This window comes from Salmo trutta, chromosome 39, assembly GCF_901001165.1.
Source record: "Salmo trutta chromosome 39, fSalTru1.1, whole genome shotgun sequence".
NCBI lineage: Eukaryota > Metazoa > Chordata > Actinopteri > Salmoniformes > Salmonidae > Salmo > Salmo trutta.
Genome location: NC_042995.1, coordinates 16,844,991 through 16,865,318, shown reverse-complemented (window position 1 = coordinate 16,865,318; position 20,328 = coordinate 16,844,991). Strand labels below are relative to the sequence as shown.

Here is a 20,328-nt window from a genome sequence, read left to right as displayed (position 1 = left end):
ATACACCAAATTCAATTAGTGCTCAAAGATTTGACAAAGTAATGCGACTTTTAGTCTCCACGCGGTAGGTGGCGCTTTCTAGTTTTTTGTCTATCTAAAATCTGACCGGATGCGCGCCCAAGAAACAACACAGTTATCAAAGATGGCGAAACATTGATAACAAGAAGCCACATGTTCTTTACAAATATTACTATTTCGTGAATAAGCTGCTGCAAAAAAAACGTTCAGAATCTTCATAGCTAGCTAAGTAATTGTGACCGGTAAAAAAAAACAAGGGTTTAAAATGTCTGAGACGAGTGTTTTACGTCAACGGATAAACTCTGTCATGGACATTTTAACCTCCGCTGCCATGACAGAGATTTGCAAATTAGTAGAGGATTGCTGTGGAGCGTTAAGTGTAGAAGTCTCTCAAAGCAAAGAGCAAATCAAAATGCTAGAGAAGCAACTCGGCCTGACCGAGTCGAGGTACAAGTCGGTGAGTTGCAAAGGTCAGACGCTTGTTACCAGTGGTTCATCGAGAACCAACAGTCCTTCCGGCAATTCCCCCGCGGCTGATGATGAAGGTGGGCTATCGATTTGTAACTGTCTTTAGGGTTGCCAGGTTGTTAAACGGGTGGGCCTAATCCTGAATGCTGATTGGTTAAAACCTCATTCCAGCCGTTGTCTATTTAAGCAATAAGGCCTGAGGGGTGTGGTATTTGGTTAATATACCACTGTGTAAGGGCTGTTCTTGAACGACTCAACCCGGAGTGCCTGGATACAGCCCATAGCCGTGGTATATTGGCCATATACCACAAACCCCTGAGGTGCCTTATTGCTATTATAAACTGGTTACCAAGGCAATTAGAGCAGTAACAATACATATTTTGTCATACCTGTGGTGTAGGTCTGATGTATCACGGCTGTCAGCCAATCAGCATTCAGGGCTCGAACCGCCCAGTTTATAATCCACAAGTTGCCACAGGCATTTTAATGTCATAGATTTAGTCGATTTACTCTGTTCCATCTGACTGTGCGATCCACTGTCTCATCAGCCCAGCCAGGCAATTTATACACTTGGATCTCCACTATAAAAAGCATCTACACATTATCTCACATTTCTTTTAGACTAACATTTCGTTTTCAACAGCGGAGATTTGTATATAAACCTTGCTGTCTGTCTCTCTGACATTTGCAACATTGTTTCAATATTCAAATTTGATCTCCAGCTGTCCTATAGTAATGAACGTGTCGGGAATCAGGATGAGACAGACAGGCAGGCAGCTTTTCTCAGCCAGTCAAAATCATGAATCAGCATCATTTTTATGGATATATATATATTTTTTTTAAATCTATTGAAAAAAAACCCGAAAAGGTGCAGCTAGTTTGCAGTTTGAAGTGATTGTGTTTGTTGTGTTGTTGTCTAGCTTCTCTGATCAAGTGTCCTGACAAGTGAGCACATTTTCTATGCCAGGGAAATTGCGCCTCATTAGCTCGTTATGGATGTATCCAAATAAATGTCACTAGAAAACAGCTTAAACAAATGCAAATGCGGCTACGTTGCTGTTAATCTGGCTGCACTTTTTGACGTGACCGTAAATTAGCCTTAGTTGGCTAGCTAGCAAGTAAGGGATAAGAACATACACAATGAAACATTTAGAACAAACAACTGGGTCACGTCCATAGATACAGAACAAAAAGACTGATCGACTGGGTCACGTCCATAGATACAGAACAAAAAGACTGATCGACTGGGTCGTGTCTCTAGTAACCGAACCAATAGAACAAACGACCGCCCCCGGCTTGGGTAACAACCCTAGATTTGTGTCGTCGGGACTATCTTGTGGAAAGATGAAATAGTATGAATAAATGTATCAAAATAACATTTTAATGAAAATATGTCAATCATTATTTGAATAGGTTGGTAACCCGTTGTATAAAAGTGATAATGCCCTCAAAGCTGGTGTTTGGAGGATATATTGGCACGGTTTGCAACACCCCGTGTCAATCTATCCTCCAAACACCGGCTTCTCAGGCATTATCACTTAAATGACTACTTAAAATCAGCCAAAAAGGCCTGAGAACTAGCTCCAGCAGCAAGAGAGGAGTTGCCATATTAATCCAATAGGTGTCTCCATAATGACAATCTAAATCCAACTGCTTTACCTTGTTCTCTGCATTTCTCCCTTTGTTATTGGTTCATGATAGTGAATGGTTAAAACGTATGTTGTTTTTTCTGAACATTCTTGTAAAATGGTATTAATACAAGGCGCATTGCTCTAAAATAATCATATTTTCAACTGGAGTATAGAAATCCAAAAGCTCCCAACAGTTTGCTTTTTGTCTTGTTTTATGAAAAAAAATATATATAATAATGTGTGGCTGCAGATTTCCATCCCTCTGAACAGCCAGTAATGGAGTTAATAGGTTCCTCTCTGTCCTCACCTCTGCTTCGCTGTGCACAGCTCTCTCTCTCTCTCCTCTGACTATCTGGCCAATGCTAGCTAGGTTGCGACATACAGGGCTCAAGATTAACTTTTTTCATCATCCCAGAATCGTCCCAAACTGAAGATGATGAACTGTACCAAATTTAAAATATATATATATTTTTTAATTCTCCATATGCTGACATGGGTGTACTCTAGGACGAAGGTCATTCACAATGATTTAATAGGCTGTCATGACTTATTTATCTAATCAACTAACTATGTTTCATTGTTACCCGATTTAAATTAATAATTTAACAATTAACTCATTAGGATTTGGGGCACCACGAGAGCGGTTGTTTAAAGACTTACCATCGCCTGAATTAAACTCTAAGTCTTTACCTATCACATCCATAAAACAGTCAACGTATTAATCATAACCTCATATCACAATTCTGAACAGTCGTAACCTCCTGCATCTGCAAAAAACCCAGCCTTACTTATGATTCAGTAGTACACAAATTGGTTTATTTATTGACTAACTAACTAACTAAATGGTAACACAGGATAAACATACACACTTAATACATTAAAACAGGTCCCTAGTGGTCTGACACAATATGGAGGCTTGTTACAAAGGAGATGGGGAGGGCGAGAGAGAGGGACAGAGACATAATACTTTGGAACATTTGGAAACTACTCTCACAGTTATCATATACTTTGCACACGAACTGCCGCCCATTTGCAGTAAGAAATCATGAATGTATTTATGCGTAAATGTCTTGGTTTTTCGTGGATTTCTGTCGGAACCAGGCCTTCTTGGAAAGGATGTTGGGCATTTGTGTGGCACGCTTGTCAGGCTCTGATTGTCCAAAAGGAGTCTCCACCTGTCTCTTCTACTGTTATTCTTCCATTCCACTCTGGAAGATGATCCTTTAAAGATAGGCTAGCCAGCCGTGTCGATGGTTCCCATGGTGGTGAAGAGAGTAGCGTACTACGGTGATTTGAGAAGAGTAGTAGAATGGTCCCACGTAAATTCACTTTTCTAGATACTTAGGAAAACTAATCATATCACTGAATATCCGAGAGGTGACGTTATTGTCTCTGCCTCGTGTTGAGATTTCAGTGTTCGAACCACTTTGGACGTGAGCTGCAGCTCAACGCCTCTCTGGTCTGATATGTTAATTCTTAACCCCTCCTTTTATACAGTTCTTCATAAGGGGCAGTTCATGAGGCTGACACGCTCTCTGGTCTCACTCAAGGGGCGGTGACTACTCACTTGTACAAAGTTATAGAAACAATTTCCTTTTATAGTTTGCTAAGATGACACCCCTCTCTTAAAAACGTACCCTTTTAGTATCGGACCCTTTTTTTCAATTTTCACCTAAAATGACATACCCAAATCTAACTGCCTGTAGCTCAGGACCTGAAGCAAGGATATGCATATTCTTGGTACCATTTGAAAGGAAACACTGAAGTTTGTGGAAATGTGAAATTAATGTAGAAGAATATAACACATTAGATCTGGTAAAAGGTAATACAAAGAAAAAAACATGTTTTTTTAATCATCTTTGAAATGCAAGAGAAAGGCCACAGTGTATTATTCCAGTTTAGGTGCAATTTAGATGTTGGCCACTAGATGGCAGCAGTATATGTGCAAAGTTTTATACTGATCCAATGAACCATTGCATTTATGTTCAAAATGTTGTCAAGTCTGCCCAAATGTGCCTAATTGGTTTATTGATACATTTAAGTTCATAACTGTGCACTCTCCTCAAACAATAGCATGACATTATTTCACTGTAATAGCTACTGTAAATTGGACAGTGCAGTTAGATTAACAAGAATTTAAGCCCAAATCAGATATGTCTCTGTCCAGGGAAATGTTCTTGTTACTTACAACCTCATGCTAATCACATTAGCGCACGTTAGCTCAACCGTCCTCACGGGGGGACACTGATCCCGTAGAGGTGTGTGTCGGCAGTTTTGTCAAGCAGGCATTTCAGTGCAATGACAGAGGGTATCACGTCTGTGCAGATGCAGTTGATGAGCTTATTTCTCGAGTCAGTTGTTCGTATGGAGCTAGGATTGTGTTCGTGTTTCAAACATGTTCTCAATTGCTGTTGAAATGGCAGCAATGGTATGAGAGCCAGCACATTCTTGAGCATGTAATACGACTTTCCTCAGTACAAAATCCTCGTTGACCCACTGTGTTGTCAGACTCAGCATGCTCATGGGGCTGACATCGCTGGTCCAAATGTCGGTCGTGAAGCTAATCGCAGTGACGCCCATAGCAAGTCACTCACGGATGTGCGTTTATACAATACTGTATAACTCCGGGAAGGCAACATCTGAAAAATAGCGCCTACTTGGTAGTGTGTACCAGGGCTCGAGGTGCTCGACCAGTCGTTGAAAACAAACATCATCCACGACAGAGAACGGTTGATTGTCAAGGGCAATTAATTCCATTATCTTGGCGTTAATGGATTTCACCTTTGAGTTGTCTCGCAGAAATGTTCTTACTCTTTCAAATGACTGCTCAAAGTTGTTTAGTTGTTGTAAGTGTGCGCTTAGTATTTTTCTGCTTTTGTTCTGTGTAGCGCTGTATTTTTGTGGCGTCATTACGTCATCTACCTACATTATATAGGTATGCACGTCAGCTTTCACGTCGGTTTTGCACATCGGCGTTAAACTAGATATCGGGCCGGTGGCATTTTTAGCAATATCGGCCGATTCCGATATGCTTACCGATATTATAAACTCAGCAAAAAAAGAAACGTCCCCTTTTCAGGACCCTGTCTTTCAAAGATAATTTGTAAAAATCCAAATAACTTCATAGATCTTTATTGTAAAGGGTTTAAACACTGTTTCCCATGCTTGTTCAATGACCCATAAACAATTAATGAACATGCACCTGTGGAACGGTCGTTAAGACACTAACAGCTTACAGACGGTAGGCAAGTAAGGTCACAGTTATGAAGCCTTTCTACTGACTCTGAAAAACACCAAAAGAAAGATGCCCAGGGTCCCTACTCATCTGCGTGAACGTGCCTTAGGCATGCTGCAAGGAGGCATGAGGACTGCAGATGTGGCCAGGGCAATAAATTGCAATGTACAGGATGGCAACAACAACTGCCCGAGTTAGACCAGGAATGCACAGTCCCTCCATCAGTGCTCAGACTGTCTGCAATAGGCTGAGAGAGGTTGGACTGAGGGCTTGTAGGCCTGTTGTAAGGCAGGTCCTCACCAGACATCACCGGCAACAACATCGCCTATGGGAACAAACCCACTGTCGCTGGACCAGACAGGACTGGCAAAAAGTGCTCTTCACTGACGAGTCGCGGTTTTGTCTCAACAGGACTGATGGTTGGATTTGCGTTTATCGTCGAAGGAATGAGCGTTACACCAAGGCCTGTACTCTGGAGCGGGATCGATTTGGAGGTGGAGGGTCTGTCATGGTCTGGGGCGGTGTGTCACAGCATCATCGGACTGAGCTTGTTGTCATTGCAGACAATCTCAACGCTGTGTGTTACAGGGAAGACATCCTCCTCCCTCATGTGGTACCCTTCCTGCAGGCTAATCCTGACATGACCCTCCAGCATGACAATGCCACCAGCCATACTGCTTGTTCTGTGCGTGATTTCCTGCAAGACAGGAATGTCAGTGTTCTGCTATGGCCAGCAAAGAGCCCGGATCTCAATCCCATTGAGCACGTCTGGTACCTGTTGGATCGGAGGGTGAGGGCTAGGGCCATTCCCCCCAGAAAACTCGGGGAACTTGTAGGTGCCTGGTGGAAGAGAGAGGTAACATTTCACAGCAAGAACTGGCAAATCTGGTGCAGTCCATGAGATGGAGATGCACTGCAGTACTTAATGCAGCTGGTGGCCACACCAGATGCTGACTGTTACTTTTGATTTTGACACCCCCCCCCCCCCTTGTTCAGGGACACATTATTCAATTTCTGTTAGTCACATGTCTGTGGAACTTGTTTTTTTTTCAGTTGTCGAATCTTATGTTAATACAAATATGAACAAACATCTGTGTAGACAAAGGCACATTCCTGTGTGAACATTGGAGTGGGAGATAGCTGAAAGTTGTAATCCCTGATTTACAACAGGGTATGAGCTGTAACCCCACCCCACCAGCTCCCTCCTCTGTGGGTGAGAGAGAGTCTGGTTGAAGTCATCCATCGCCTAACTGATCTGACCTATTTGGATCCTCACAGGACCGTCATGACAAGGCTAATAAGCGTAGTTTTGCCGACTACTGAAATAGATAAATGGGTTTGTCAACTAAGCCATAAATTCACTCTTAAAAAGCCCAACATTGGAATAATAATTACATAAATAATTAGCGTCCATGTACAAGTGTAGCCTAGGCTACGCTAACATGAGGAAGGCGTCAGAAAAATTAGCCCAACTTTAATGAGACTTAATTACATATAGTCTAAATGCCAGTCATGTTTGACAATTATAATGTAGGATAATTAACGTCTAAAGTCTTGGTTCTTCTGACATACTTGAGGCACAGTTCGTTCAGATCAACTGGTCACGATGAGAGAGAGAGAGAGAGAGAGAGAGACCGGTGCGCACCTTGCAATATGAGCGGAAGCAGTCAGCATTCACAATCCTAGTCCTATTAGCAACCCATGTTGCTTGTTCCATCTGTAGATCTCCCCTCTTTTCTACATTTCTAACAGATACTTTCATCTCTGTCACATGAAACCACTCGTGTGCGGTGTGCTCCCGCTAATTGCGTTTTAGAACATTCAGAGCCTACTGCTTTGTGCGCATTGCTGTGCTTATAATATTTAGAAATAATAATTGATCAACATTTTAAGCTAAAAGTTCTGATCTGTTGCATCATCTTCATTGCTTTTTAACATTTGGGGATGCAGTCTACAGTAGGCCTAGTTGTATGAATTTTGGATCTATTGTCCAGGAACTATCCCAGCCACATTTTTGTATCGTCCCCGGTACGACAGGATGCCCTGGCTGTATAGCCTACCCATAAAGAAAGCACATCGTCTCTCTGAAACGGTTGAATTATTATTTCTCTGTTTCTCTCCCTTTCTGTTCTGGCTCTAGTAAACTATTGCCTTTCCACCACTCAGCAGATAGTCAGTGTAATGAATCTGTTTTTTTTATTAAGAAAAATCTCATTGCAGCCGCAGTGCAATTTAGAAGTAGCCCAAAAATGCGTGACCAATAAATGGTTATGGTGCATTACCGCCACCAACTGAACTGGTGTGAAATAATTCAACTCCATTCTGTTGGGGGGGGGGGAACAAACTAGAACAAAATTAACGAGCTCTAACTCTGTCCCTTAAGTTACATAGCTCCCTCCTTAGACTCTGGGGCCTGAGAGGGTGATCCTGCTCATGCTTGTACGAGAGAATCCTTCAGTTCCAGGAACCGCTCTGCTGCATCCACAATAACGTCCATCCTTCCGGACCTCTTCTCCACGTTAGCTGTGCCATTGATCACCATTGCCATAAAAACCTTCACATGTAACATCTCTGGGTCCTGCTGGTGAGAGGCCATCCCTGCCGCCTGCAGAGAAGGCCTATCCACCACCATGGACTCTTCAGGATCACTCAATCCTCCACAACATGGACATCTCGGCTTTTCCCTTCTGCATACACTTCCCTCTTGTCCAAAAGCCATTTGATTAGCTGTTTGGAGTCTTATGTCACCTCTTCTCTGTTGACGTTGAGACTGGTGTTTTGCAGGTACTATTTAATGAAGCTGCCAGTTGAGGACTTATGAGGCATCTGTTTCTCAAGCTAGACACTCTAATGTACTTGTCCTCTTGCTCAGTTGTGCACCGGGGCCTCCCACTCCTCTTTCTATTCTGGTTAGAGACAGTTTGCGCTGTTCTGTGAAGGGAGTAGTACACAGCATTGTACGAGATCTTCAGTTTCTTGGCAATTTCACGCATGGAATAGCCTTCATTTTTCAGAACAAGAATAGACTGACGAGTTTCAGAAGAAAGGTCTTTGTTTCTGGCCATTTTGTGCCTGTAACCGAACCCACAATTGTTGATGCTCCAGATACTCAACTAGTCTAAAGAAGGCCAGTTTTATTGCTTCTTTAATCAGGACAACAGTTTTCAGCTGTGCTAACATCATTGCAAAAGTGTTTTCTAATGATCAATTAGCCTTTTAAAATGATAAACTTGGATTAGCTAACACGTGCCATTGGAACACAGGAGTGATGGTTTCTGATAATGGGCCTCTGTACGCCTATATAGATATTCCATAAAAAATCTGCTGTTTCCAGCTACAATAGTAATTTACAAAATTAACAATGTCTACACTGTATTTCTGATCAACTTGATGTTATTTTAAGACAAAAAATTTGAAAACAAGGACATTTCTAAGTGACCCCAAACTTTTGAACGGTAGTGTACATCTCTTTTCCATAAGATATGTTTGAATTTTCAAAATAATTTTCATTGCGAAGGTAGATAAAAGCATTTATCAAAAGCAATCACTTTTGCATTTGAAAACACAAAATCCTACTCATTACTCCATGTGTTTTGAGCCGACTTCACCTGGCTCATGCCTGGGAGACAGCCATTTTCCAAAAAGAATGCAATTAACTTTCACCCATTGCAAAACAGGCTTACCCGGGCAAGATTAGTTAAATCCCCTCACTAGTCAAGAAATGGTCAAGTCAGGGTTGGCATTCCCCTGCTCAGACCTTGCATGCATCAACCAATGGCTGTGTGTCACACCAACAACGGTGTCATCGACTGACAGATTGCTATAACATATGATGTGGTTAGCTGATAGGTATTTTACACTATCTAGGCGTTTTAAGATCTGGCAGGCCTCTCACTCACACACACACAGCACTGTATTCCTAATTATCCCAACTGACAAATCGAGAAGATTAAAATACTGCTAGTTTTTTTTAAAGATTTCGTCAAAATCAATGGGTTGATTTAGTATTAGCTATCTCGCTCAAACTAGCTTGCCTGCTCCATAGAAAGCTGCTCTATCCTCACTGTTGGGGAAGTAATTTACAGGTTAAAAAAATAACATGAACGGTACTTTTTTGGTTTGAACCGGTTCAGAATTGTATTTTGCTGGGTGGAACAGTGGAACGGAATGAAAATATAGTGGTTCTGTTCAGAACAAAACGATTGGAGAATAATTTTGGTTCCAACCCCTGGTTAGGATAGTTAGCAGTTTGTTTTCTGAGCCATATCTCGCGCCGGCTGTCCTGTTCGTGGCATAGCACTGTTCTGACTAGAGCGAGAAGTAGTGAACATCTAGTCGGATTCTTATGGCTAGCAAGCTCCCACTGGTCCGCCACACTAGGACTGTGAAATTAGCAACATTAACAATGGGTAACAATAGTGGAATCAAATGTTCGCCTCCAAATTAAAAGTCCTGTATTAAACGATGCAAACGGATACAATAAATGTGCTGAACAATGTTGGAATGTCGTTACATAATTTCAACAAAATAAATTAATTTGACAACAAACATCATTTTTTTGTTAATCTCACTCTGGATGCATTTGACTGCATGATTGCATACACTGCCCGTATGAGCAGGCCCGTATGAGCTGCTGCAGGTGCAGGTCCATATGAGCTGCTGATGGCAGACCACTGATGGCAAGCTACTTCCATATAGCCTGAATACTAGTAATGGGGGGGGGGGGGGGGGATTGATACAATTACACATGGGTACATTATTTGACAGATATTGGATAGTTTTGACTATTGCAATATTGTTGCGCCAGTTGGCTCTACCTTTTTTCACCACTTTTATTTCCTTGACTGATCCAAACTTGTTTTCTCATGGCTCTGTCGTCCCTCTGCAGCAGACATATGGTGAGCAAGATGTTTGGACGGTAATAGTCCAATACTTATAGAATCGCAATACTTATAGAATCGTGAGAATCGAATTACATATCGCATCGGCACCTAAGTATCGTGATCGTATTGTGAGGTCCCTGGCAATTCCCAGCCCTACTGACTTACCCAGCCAAACGCCACACCCAGCAGTGTTTCTTCTCCACAATGAGTCAGGGTTTGCTTTGGTCCTAGAAACCAATGGGTTGGGCCAGATGGGGCCTACACGAATCACAACATTGGTTTTGATTCTCTGATTGGTTGGAGACGATCCAGTCACTGATGAATGTTTTCTACAACGCCCCCTCATTTTAACATTAGCACAAACAAATTCTAGGATGTCTGTTTCAGAATGTGTGGAGCTGTCAATAAATCAGTGGAATTAAATTCAGGTTTGAGACGTATTTCCAGTCAAATATCAGGTTTGGTCGGGGGTTTGGGCTTTGTCCGCTCTAGGATTCTAACTCTACAATCAATAGTGCAGGTTTCATATAGCGAGAGAAATTTAAGAAGTAATTTGCAGTCAATAATAATAATTTTAAATATGAATAGAATAAACAATATAAAATCCATGTTTATTAAGTACAACCTCTGTAGACATTCTCTCGTGGACAGACTACATAAACATAAATGAACATAGATGTCTTCGTACTATGGGCACTGATAGCTAATGAGCAGGAATGGTTCTGGTGCTTGGATTTTTCCTCACTACTTGTTTTTGGGACAAATCACGATTTCACAGGTGGATAGCATCTTTAGAATTTCGGGAGGGGACTTTTGGCCCATAACTTGCAAAGAGAGAGGGTGGAGCTCCTCGTTCTTGTTCCTCTCCTTGTTCTAGTATCTCTTCTCTTAACACGTATGGACCCAGAACTTAATCGAGCAGCGGACCAATTACGCAAGACTTGAGTTCTGAGTTAACAGAGATTACTGAAGACAAAGTTGCTCGCTGTACTACCCTTGTGTTTTTTATGGATCATTAGTGTTGTTTAGACCAATAATGTGCTATGCCCTCTCCATTATAATCATTAGAGTCAGATTGCGGCTGTTGGTAAAAATGATTGACTATTATATACGCAAACTGTTTGGGCCAATCAACAACAGCACAGATGAGTGCAAAATCCTGAACATAAGATAAATGGGGTCTAAGACAGCCTATGTCAGATCATCAGTACCTAGCTCATCAGCTTCTAACTTCTAACTCATCTTTTCTCCTTCCCTTCAGAGTTCCAGCAGTTCATTGTCTCTGAGGAGGAGTTTCCCCCTGAGCAGCAGCATTATAAGCAGGATTGGAGCCCCAGTCTGGGGCAATATAATTGGAACCCCATACAGATTAAAGAGGAACAGGAGGAATTCAGGATCATCCAGGAGGAGGAAGACTCAGTATTCACTCCTGCCTGGGTGAAAAGTGACTATGATCAGTACCCAACTCAGTCCTCACAAACCCAAAGTGAAGAATACAAAGACACAATGGAATTTACTGAAGAAATCAAAACAGAACCTAAGGAAGATGATTCCTCAGAGCCAACCAGTGACTCTCATCCCCAGTGCAAATTGAAGAAGACATGGACAGAAAAAGGACAAAGCTCGAATGGTGGAAAATCCCTGGATCTGAAATCACCAGTGCAAAGGAGAAGTCACACAGAAGATAAATCATTTTGCTGTAGTGATTGTGGTGAATGTTTCACTCAGATGGGAACACTGGATTCTCATATGAGGACCCACATACGGGAGAAATCGTATCACTGTCAGGATTGTGACAAAGTGTTCACTCGGCTTGACCGCTTCAAATTGCATAGGAAGGCCCACACAGGAGAGAAACCACATCGTTGTGGTGAATGTGGAAAATGTTTTTCTCAAGTTGGATATCTGAACTATCACATAAAGACTCACACAGGGAAGAAACCTCATCGCTGTCATGATTGTGGCAAATGTTTCTTTCGAGTTGGTGAGCTGACACTTCACAGGAGGATTCACACAGGCGAGAAACCACATCGCTGCCTGGTCTGTGGCAAATGTTTTGCTCGTCCTAGTAATCTGAGTTCTCACATTAGGATTCACACAGGGGAGAAATCTTATAGCTGTCATCATTGTGGCAAATATTTTCGTCATAAAGGTAATCTGACAACGCATATGAGGATCCACACGAGGAAAATCACATTGTCGCTATAGTAGCAGATCTTTAAGCACTGGCGGTAGTCACGAGTTCATATGAGGATAATCACATGAGCGATAAACTATATTGCTGTCAGGATTGTTGTAAATATTTCACTAATTGTTTGAATCTGAATCGGCTGGGGAGACGGAGAGGAGAGACCACATTACTGCCATGACTATAAAATATTTCACGACTGCCTTTTTTTGACATTGTGTATGAGACATTCACACGGGAGGAATCTTACAAGTGTCTGTCAAATGCTTAAGTGCCAAAAGTGCATTGAATAGTCTTTAGAGAATACAAACTAAGAAGAAACTAAATATGATGATTGCTTCAAAACAAAGGCTTAAGCAGACACATGGAGAGAATGTACGGGAACATGACTGTGTCCTGTGTAGGGAAGGGCATCAGACAGACAAGTTACTGTTGTTCATAGTTTTTAACTTGATTATATTAGTCTCCTTTTAGAACTTTCCATGTAAACCCTGCCAGGCAATCACTGCACAATATCTGTCAAATAATTGGTCCAACTATAGTGATATAATTATCTTGATCTGATGAAATCCACGTTGATGCAAGCTGTAACCGAGTCTAGCTCAAACGGTCACTTAAACTGGTCCTATTGAATCCAGTAGAAACCATTAGATACCAGTTCAGCCCACTAGACACCAGTAGCCATTTTCTACCTGAACAAACTGGATTTTCACCTAGGGAATTGATACATTGTTTATCTACACATACATGTATAATACCTACTTCGGTGTGTCGTTATTGTGTGTTTTGCCACCTATTGAGTACCGTCTTCCTTGTAAATCATGATAAAACATTTTATGGAAAAGCTATAGAATGATTTCTTAAAGTGTGGGAGCCCTGTTGAAAAAAATCAAAAAAATCATAATTACTTCGAGGTCCATGTGTTTTATAACTAGTATAAGATATGTTGATAAATCATTTTAGCCTTTTATTCATTTTACAGTTTCACATGACATGACTAACTTTGAAATAATTACACTTGACCCGGAAGTGCTTCATTACTCTTGTAGGCTTCACGGGTGACGGAACGCAACACAAGCTAGCCATTGGCATTATCTGAAAAATGTCTAAATTGGAGTTGTTGAGTGATTTTTAACCAACGATGTACAGGCGCTGCGGAGGAGATATTCAGAGCCGTTGCAAAAACGATATCAGAGTACCAGGACAACGTTTATCTATCGAAAGAGGACAACCGACGTCTACAGGGGCTGCTTGACATCATCCTGAAACCTGAGATAAAGTTGTATAGAGCAGGTGTGTTACTTTTTTTTGTTTTTCCGTTATTCAACATTCATTCTAGAAACATTGACAATGTTGGTTTAATTCGGTTAGCAGGAAGCTAAACAACATTTTTATGCCTAGGCTACATCTAGCAAGCTCACGCTGGGTCACTAGCAGCCCACCTCTGCATCATTTATAGCCTGAACAGACGCTTGTGATCGCTGCAAGGTTATTATAGTTTTGTGATTTAATATTCGTTTTGTTTTGATTAGAAATGTAGTTTATTTGGAGTTAGTTTTTAGACTTGTTTTGCTAGTTTTTATTTTGTTTGAGTTTTGATAGGCTACTAAAAACAAAATAAACATTTCTATGTGTGGGAGGTCAGGAGACATTTGTTGTTGGCCTATATATTTTTTTGTTTTAGGATGTCATGTGATGGGCCCGGACCATAGACATAACATCTCTGTATCTGTGTCACGATGGCATCTGTGAGAGAATGGGCAGTGCCGTTGAGGCCATCTCGTCTAAAAAGTCAATTTTCTTCTTCATGAGTAAAATTCATAGGCTGATTATTCCTGATGACCTGGCATCAGGACTCCAACTGGGTCATCAGGAAGGAACAGACAATGAATTGGGAAGTTGATGAAAGCAAAATGGTGAAAGACCTCAAAGACACTGCCCATGTTAACACAGGCTTTTAGCCATTAGAGACAACTCCATACAACTTGATGGGCAGGACATAGGTTTGGTTTCAATTATAAATTGAAAGGATAAGCGCCTAGACTGGTCAAAGAAATATGGTGAAAGAAAACTGTTTCCCAAGTTTACACCAATCCAATGTCTTTTTAACTTTAGTAGTAGTTGTAAGAATAGTTAAGTACCTTAGCGCGACAGAGAGGAAAAAACTAAGTCATGGCACATTTTACATGTTATGTTTATGTAATATTAAACATATACTGTGCATTCGGAAAGTATTCAGACCCCTTGACCTTTTCCACATTTTGTTACATTACAGCCTTATTCTAAAATAGATAATCATTTTTTCCCCCTCAATCTATACACAATACGCTATAATGATGAAGCAAAAACAGGTTAACATTTTTGCAAATTATTAAAAGTAAAAAACTATCACATTTTCAGAAGTATTCAGACTCTTTACTTAGTACTTTGTTGAAGCTACAAGCTTGGCATAACTGTTTTTGGGGAGTTTCTCCCATTCTTCTCTGCACAGCCTCTCAAGCTCTGTCAGGTTGGATGGGGAGCGTTGCTGCACAGCTATTTTCAGGTCTCTCCAGAGATTGTTGGATTGGGTTCAAGTCTGGGCTCTGGCTGGGACACTCAAGAACATTCAGAGACTTGTCCCGAAGCTACTCCTGTGTTGTCTTGGCTGTGTGCTTAGAGTTTTTGTCCTGTTGGAAGGTGATCCTTTGCCCCAGTTTGAGGTCCTGAGTGCTCTGGAACAGCTTTTCATCAAAGATCTCTGTACTTTGCTCTGTTTATCTTTCCCTTGATCCTGACTAGTCTCCCAGTCCCTGCCGCTGAAAAACATCCCCACAGCATGATGCTCCCACCACCATGCTTCATCGTAGGGATGGTGCCAGGTTTCCTGCAGACGTGATAATTGGCATTCAGGCCAAATAGTTCAATCTTATTTATCAGACCAGGGAATCTTGTATCTCATGGTCTGAAAGTCCTTTGGGTGCCTTTTTGCAAATTCCAAGTGGGCTGTCATGTGCCTTTTACTGAGGGGTGACTTCCATCTGGCCACTCTACCATAAAGGCCTGATTGATGGAGTGTTGCAGAGATGGTTGTCCTTCTGGAAGGTTCTCCCATTTCCACAGAGGAAGTCTGGAGCTCTGTCAGAGTGACCATCGGGTTCTAAGTCGCCTCCCTGACCAAGGCCCTTCTCACCCGATTGCTCCGTTTTTGGCCGGGCGGCCAGCTCGAGAAAGAGTGTTGGTGGTTCCAAACTTCTTCCATTTAAGAAAGATGGAGGCCACCGTGCTCTTGGGGACCTTCAATGCTGCAGCCATTTTTTGGTACCCTTCCTCAGATGTGTTCCTCGACACAATGCTGTCACGGAGCTCTACAGAGAATTTCTTCCACCTCAGGGCTTGGTTTTTGCTCTGACATGCACTGTCATCTGTACAAAGTCTGTTTTTACATCCAATGAAAATGACAATTCCTCAATGTTTTAAAAAAAAATCTTTCCAGCTCTCACCCTTTTCGATAACCACTCAGCGTGAAAGTGAAAAGTGTCATTCTCTGATCCAGTGGAAACATAAAATATGCCTAGCTGATTACTTCTTGTTCCTTGCACAAATAACCTACAGCTTGGTCTGCATGGGAAACTTAGGGCCCAGATCATTTTTTACAGTGTTGCAAGGAACTTCAGGCTGGACCCAAGTTAGTAGTTGATGCAATGTTTCAAGTTCGTTGCAGATAGGCAATGTGATTTAATTTGTAAGTCGCTCTGGATAAGAGCGTCTGCTAAATGACGTAAATGTAAATTTATAGGATATTTATTTTTAGCAGCATTTTTTTGTGGGGGCTTTCTAGTCTATTTTTACATTGTTGGCAATGGAAATAAGTTATTTTTTAGTTTTGTATAATTTTCATTTAGATACAATTGACTGACCACATGACAATGATTGAGATATGAAGATGTTATTATAAATGAAATGAAACAACTGTTCCACGAAAATGTGCATATGAAAACCATATCTTGCATGCAGATCTATTAGATAAATTGGCATTCCACATGAGAAAGGTTGCCTACTCCTCGTGTAGCCTATTACCAGCAACTTCAGGAGAGTAATGGCAGAATCTGCGAAAGCCAGCAGGAGCTGGAGGAGAATAGTTGGGTCAGGTTAAGTTTTTTTTTCTTCTGGTAATCTTGGTCTTTGGCTCCCTCTTGAGTCATTAGTGTCTTATTTAACAGGGAGCTTAAAGCATCAGACAAGCTCAATGCATATATCGTTGATTCTATTAAAACACATAGGGTGTGTCTGGTCCCGGGTGGTTCAGTTGGTAGAGCATGGGTTGTGGGTTCGATTCCCACGGGGGACCAGTACGAAAGGTAAAAAATGTATGAAATGTATGCATTCACTACTGTAAGTCACTCTGGATAAGAGCGTCTGCTAAATGACTAAAATGTAAAAATGTAAATGTCTATATGCACATACGTTTGAAAATTTCAACCAATTGATTGATATTTGTTTGGGTCGGAGATAGCCCTACTTAGGTCAATTCTTTTCCCCATTGTAATGTTCAAAAGAACAGCAACTGAATGCCTCTGACTGCCTGCTTTATACAGCAAGCCACAACCACGTGACTCATGGTCTGTAAGAGCTAACCATTTTTGTGAACGGTGGTGTACCTAATAAACTGGCCACTGAGTGTATATCATCACATGTATCTACAGATTAAGATCTGATCGCAAGATGCAGCTTCCACCACCACCACAGAAGAGACCGACACCAGAGGATACCGAAATTGATACCTCAACGAAGGAAACCAGGTCATTGAAATGGGTGTGTGCCTCATTCATTGCCACAGATCTTGAAGACGGGACGGCGGGCATTTGTACGTTTAACGTGTTAACGTTTTGTTTCTCCTTGCTGAAACAAGCAAGGTGTTGTAGAAAACAAGTCTACAGTTGCCTAGGCGACACCCCCCTCCATGCAGCAGCACACACATGAATGGGCTTGGAATCTAACCCTGTCAATTTGACTGGTAAACGCATGGGTACACTTACAATGGCTGACAGGTATTGTGATGGTCCATGGTAATGTACAATGTTCATTCAAATGATGTGGCTCATGCAAAGTGTGCTGTATTCACTAAAGCCTTGCTCCCATTGATCAAATTTTTAGCTACACAGCCAGCTTAAACTCTTCCACTAAATGTTCCATAAACCAGGCTGGACCTGTCTTAAATCCATTTAAAGACATGAACCGGCACTTTGACTAGTAAGTCTTTCTTAAACCTACTTTTGACTGGATGTGTAAATGTTTACTTCATACATGCATAATCTGATCATATTTTTTTTTTTTTACCTCAATTAAGCACAAAATCTGTAGTTTTAAAGCAACTGTTTTTCTGGATGCTGTGCTGCGCCCTTTTCCCCCACGTGGGCCAACCCCTAGCAATTTGAGTTCTAGCCAATGAGCTTCAGCCCCTCGCCATTTGAGTGACAGCTAACAAGTTGCACACACAGCAGAGGAAAGGTGTGGTACACGTCACATAGTATGCAATTTTCAGGGACCACTTTTTTTCCTATATAAGAGATAAGTATCCAGATTTTTTGGGGGAACACATTTATCCCCTTTTCTTAGGCACTAAAATACTTCCTTAAAAAAAAGTTAAACTGGTACCAGGCTTCCTTCAGACGAGGCTCGTGGGCGTCCTGGAGTGATTGGTCATCCAAAATTCCATGACCGTCACAGCCCTATCGGATATTAATACCCGTTACTTACATATTCCGATATGTGGCGTTAGTCGGCTGTACCAAACTGGAGTTTATCCTATAGCTTTTTCTCCATCTTTTTAAATATTGAGCTAACATGCACTTTTACTTCCATGACTGATCAAAAACTAAAATGCTCTCGTCACTCTGCAGCAGACATACAATATATTGATCATTATGCTTGGAACATTGAATCACAATACATATCGTATCCGCACCTAAGAATCGTATCGTGAGAAACCTGAATTCCCAGCCCTAATGCCTACCCAACGAGCAAGCTCCACTGGGTCACTAGCAGCCCACCTCTGCATCATTTGTAGCCTGAACAGCCACTAATGGTCGCTGTTTACCGGTCTGAGAGTTCCACTATCATTTAGAAAGGCATTGTACATTTGCTAGCACACTCATTTCCCTGCTACCAGAGAGTACATTAAACATCCTCCATTCAGACTGCAAAAGACGCCGGTGTCCTCCTTACTAACTTAACTGGATAGAGACAAATAAACGGGCAGAATAAAACACTTTTCCACAACAACAGCACAGATCAAAAGTTCAAGGCCATATCCTCTGAAGTCAACAATTATTTGATTTGGCATTGCACAGTTGCCTCTATCCCTTCCATAGATTTTTAGCTAGTTGTGGTATAAGTTTGCTGAAGTTTGTAACTACTTTCAAGGTGAGGAACCAACTTGCATTACGCTGTAAAAGGCTGAACCTATCCTGTAACAGAGACCCCATTGTCTTACGTCAGATAGTTCAAAAATCATCTACACTGTCGGTTAAAGGACGAGCACCGCCTGACAAGACAATTCAGAAACCCCTATCTTATCGACTTTTCAGTTCTAATTCATCCCTTTTCCTTCAGATTTCCAGCAGTTCATTGTCTCTGAAGTGGAGTTTCACCCTGAGCAGCAGCACTGTAAGCAGGAGTGGAGCCCCAGTCTGGGGCAAGATGAGGAACAGGAGGAATTCAGGATCATCCAGGAGGAGGAAGACTCTGTATTCACTCCTGCCTGGGTGAACTCAGTCCTCACACACCCAAAGTGAAGAATATGAAGACAGAATGGTCTCTACTGAACAGATCAAAACAGAATCTAAGGAAGAGGATTCCACAGAGAAAACCAGTGACTCTCAACCCCTGCGCAAATCGCAGAAGTTGGGTATCTGAATTATCACCAGGATCCACACGGGATAAATATTTAGCTGTAACGATTGTGGCAAGTGTTTTCATTTTGGCACTGGTCTGAAAATCCACATGAGGATTCACACAGGGGAGAAATATCGCTGCCAGGTCTGTAGAAAATGTTTTGCTCAGTGGTGATCGGGAGTTCTCACATTAGGATTCAAAAAAGGAGGGGAAGCCTTATCGCTGTCATTACTGTGGCAAATCATTTCTGCATGGCCATAATCCGACTACGCATATGAGGGAAATCATATTGCTGCTTTAGTAGCAGATCTTTGAGCACTAGCGGTCACGTGACAATCAGATGAGCGATACACCATCATGCTGTCAGGATTGTTGGAAACGTTTCACGAATTGTTCCAATCTGAACTGGCATGTGACGAGACCGAGGGGAGAAACCACATTCTACCATGACTGTTGCACAGCTTTCACAATGGTCTGTTATTTGACATTGCATATGGAAATTCCCAGGATAAATCTGTCATGCTTTAGTGCCAGAAGTACATTGATTAGTCAGAGAATACCCACTGAGAAAAAAAAACATACGTCAAACGATTGCTACAAAGCAATGCCTAAGAGGACATGTGGAAAGAATGCGCAGAAGCATGACTGTGCCCTGTATGGGGGAAGGGCATCAAACAAGTTTGAGGCACCTTTTGTAACTTCTACCTGTGAGTGGCGATGAGGATATGACTGGCTGTTTGTAAGACTACCAATATTGTTTATAGTTTAACTTTCAATGTGAACACCGCCAGACAATCACTGCACAAGTGGGCTCCTATCAAAGCTTGTTGGTGGAGGGATAACCTCTATCTTAATCTGTCCTGTATCAATAAACTGGTTCACAGCTCTTTTTCCTCCCTCCCACACTTTAGCGGTGGTTCATTCTGATTTAGAACAAAAATATTTGAACGTGTGCTTCTTTTCATAAGGAATATTGAGGGATTCGAACTTCTGCCCAACCTAAACTGTTAGCCATGTAAGGCAAACACA

At 41.7% G+C, this 20,328-nt stretch overlaps 1 protein-coding gene across 2 annotated transcripts; it reads left to right on the top strand.

Moving 5' to 3' along the window:
* Positions 1-89: 89 nt before the first annotated feature.
* Positions 90-20,239, top strand: LOC115179389 (zinc finger protein OZF-like). Of its 2 annotated transcripts, none has more exons than XM_029740871.1 (2): positions 90-563; positions 19,018-20,239. In XM_029740871.1, exons 1-2 carry the CDS (start codon positions 284-286, stop codon positions 19,197-19,199), a joined length of 462 nt encoding a protein of 153 aa, XP_029596731.1. In that variant the 5' UTR covers positions 90-283; the 3' UTR covers positions 19,200-20,239. The 2 variants fall into 2 exon arrangements, with proteins under 2 accessions (XP_029596731.1, XP_029596730.1); XM_029740870.1 differs by lacking the exon at positions 19,018-20,239 and adding an exon at positions 11,497-13,397 and having other exon boundaries at positions 91-563.
* Positions 20,240-20,328: the final 89 nt, after the last annotated feature.